General features: G+C 57.2%; 1 protein-coding gene across 1 annotated transcript in view; it reads right to left on the bottom strand.

Moving 5' to 3' along the window:
• LOC104491173 (kazal-type serine protease inhibitor domain-containing protein 1-like) overlaps positions 1–2,192 on the bottom strand; it is a 3,974-nt gene that overhangs the window by 1,461 nt on the left and 321 nt on the right. The window contains exons 2-3 of the mRNA XM_010133554.1: positions 1,879–2,189; positions 493–653 (exon numbers count right to left, since the gene is read on the bottom strand). Of these exons, the coding sequence (XP_010131856.1) occupies positions 493–653; positions 1,879–2,189 (472 nt within the window). The remainder of the gene's footprint in view (positions 1–492; positions 654–1,878; positions 2,190–2,192) is intronic.

The raw sequence follows: 2,192 nt of genomic DNA, 5'->3' as shown, positions 1-2,192 counted from the left end.
TGAACCCTGGGCCTGCAGCTCTGGGAGAGGAGCTCTGCTTGGAGTGGTGGGTAGAGAAGGGCAGAAACTGCCTGAGTCTGCTGGTGGGACTAGAGGATAGCGCCATCTGGAAGGTGCCATGGGAGTTCCTCTCCTCCAGCCCTGCTGGTGGGTCTGCAAGTGAAGTCAGTAGGCAGAGCAAACTAAAGGCAGGGAGGTGGGAAACTCCCTGCTACAGGACTCCACAGGTCCTAAAAAATATATTCCTAAGTTCAAAAATTATTAGAGAAAATTGCAGAAGAGGGTTATGCTGATGGCTCCTACCATTGAGACACCAGCTCTGGCTCAGGCAGTCCTCATGGTGTGCAGGTTCCAGACACCCCTTCTCACACCCAGGCAGCCAAGCCTGGCCACCCCCAGATGATGACCACCCTCAGGTCTGATTGCACACGAACTCTGGGAAGGGCTGGGTCACCATAGGGCCATGTCCAACACCCTAGGCACACCGCTCACCTGAACAGAAATGTGAGGGTCATCTCCAGGCAGTAGCATTTCCATGCCATCCTTCCTCCACTCTATGGATGCCATTGGGTAGGCGAAGACCTCGCAGCTGAAGATGACATCCTGCCCAGTGATGTTCCATGTGTCATAGGGAGGAGAGGTGATCTGGGGCTCTGGGAATGGGGGGACAGGAGAACAGGCTAAGCTCAGAAGAGGTCCCACCCTTGACAGGTCCCATGAGCAATTCTGGGCTGGTCCCCTCCAGGGTGGCAGCATTTGGCTCATGTAGAGGTGCTGGGACCCTTCCCGTGCCCTGCTCCTCTTCCACCCATGGCAGACCCTCACCTTGCCCCAGGACATGGTCCCTCCTCACAGCTGGGACTGGGGCTCCTTCCCCAGCCCATGCCATCTCTGCTGGCCTCACTTTCACCACCTGTCCAGTGATGTTCAGGGACACACAGGAAGCAGGAACAGTTCAATAGCAGCAACACCGCAAAGCAAAGCTCTCCTGTGCAATAAGAGCACGGTCCTCCTGTGAAAGAAAGGCCTAGGGCCACTCATCCAGCACGAGGCTGGTGGGAACGGGTAAGGTTGATGAGCTTCCCGCTGCACAAGGCCTCTGCTCTGGCATGGAGCTCATGCCAGCAATCAAGGGAGCCAGCAGGTCCCTGGCTGCTGGAGGGAGCCAATATTTCCATGTCTCACACCCCTTCCCTGGAGAAACAGAGTGCCTTCCCTTGATCTCTGGCTCACGCTATGGGACAGATCCTGGAGCAGGTGAGGGTAGAAAGTACAGTCCTCACTCCATTCTTTCACCTCCAGATATACCTGGGGGGAAAAACCTGAGGACATGATGATATACAGAAAATAAAGCCAACCTTGATGCCCCTCAGCCTGTGGTGACGGCACTGGGTGACCTGTGCCAGACTGGGCAGGCTGAGGCATTGCCTTCCTGCCACTGTCTGCTGCCCCTGCCAGGTTTTAAAAGGGTGACGGAAACTGCGCAGTGAAGTCAAACTGACCCAGGTTTCCATTTGCAGGAGGCAGACGCATTTCTCAGGAGCGCCAGGCCAGCATGAGTCCAGCACAGCCGCCAAGAATTTGCTAAGTCGTCCCTGGAACTTTCCCATCTGCTCCAGCAGTATTTGCTGCTTCCCATAAACCCTGCTCCCACTTGGCAAAGCTGCTCCCAGACCCTTCCAGGCCCTGGAGCAGCAAGGTGGGGGGCCTAGGGGGTGCACGCCATTGTATGGAGCAGCCCCCTCTGCTGCCGTGTCCCTGTGGACACCATGCGTTTTCTAGCAGAGGAAATAGTTAAGCCAGACGCCCTTGCTTGTCCCTTCCTGAGAGCTATGAGCCTCCATCCTGTTGCCCACACAGCTGCTGCTGGGTCACTACCTGACTCGCAGGGACCCTCATGGGCCACGGTAAGGTTGGCATCAGGGTGGGCACGAGCAACCTCCAGAAACCTGCAGATCTGGGCATAGGTTTTGCCATCTGAGCCGCAGAGGGCCAGCTGGGAGAGGCAGGTGCACTGGGGCTCGGGCACCTCTCCATGCTGCAGGTCCTCAGTGTCCAGCCGGCACTCCAGATGCTCTCCACACTTGCCGTAAAAGTGGTTGGTGTTGTCCAGATCGCAGATCTGTCCCTCCAGATTGGCACACTCCCAGCAGCAGCCGCAGGCATCCCGTACCATGCCAGCCAGGCACCCC

The sequence above is a fragment of the Buceros rhinoceros genome, unplaced genomic scaffold, assembly GCF_000710305.1.
Source record: "Buceros rhinoceros silvestris isolate BGI_N320 unplaced genomic scaffold, ASM71030v1 scaffold17760, whole genome shotgun sequence".
In the NCBI taxonomy this organism is placed as follows: domain Eukaryota; kingdom Metazoa; phylum Chordata; class Aves; order Bucerotiformes; family Bucerotidae; genus Buceros; species Buceros rhinoceros.
Note: the sequence above shows the minus strand (reverse complement) of the source record. Positions and strands in the feature narration are given on the sequence as shown.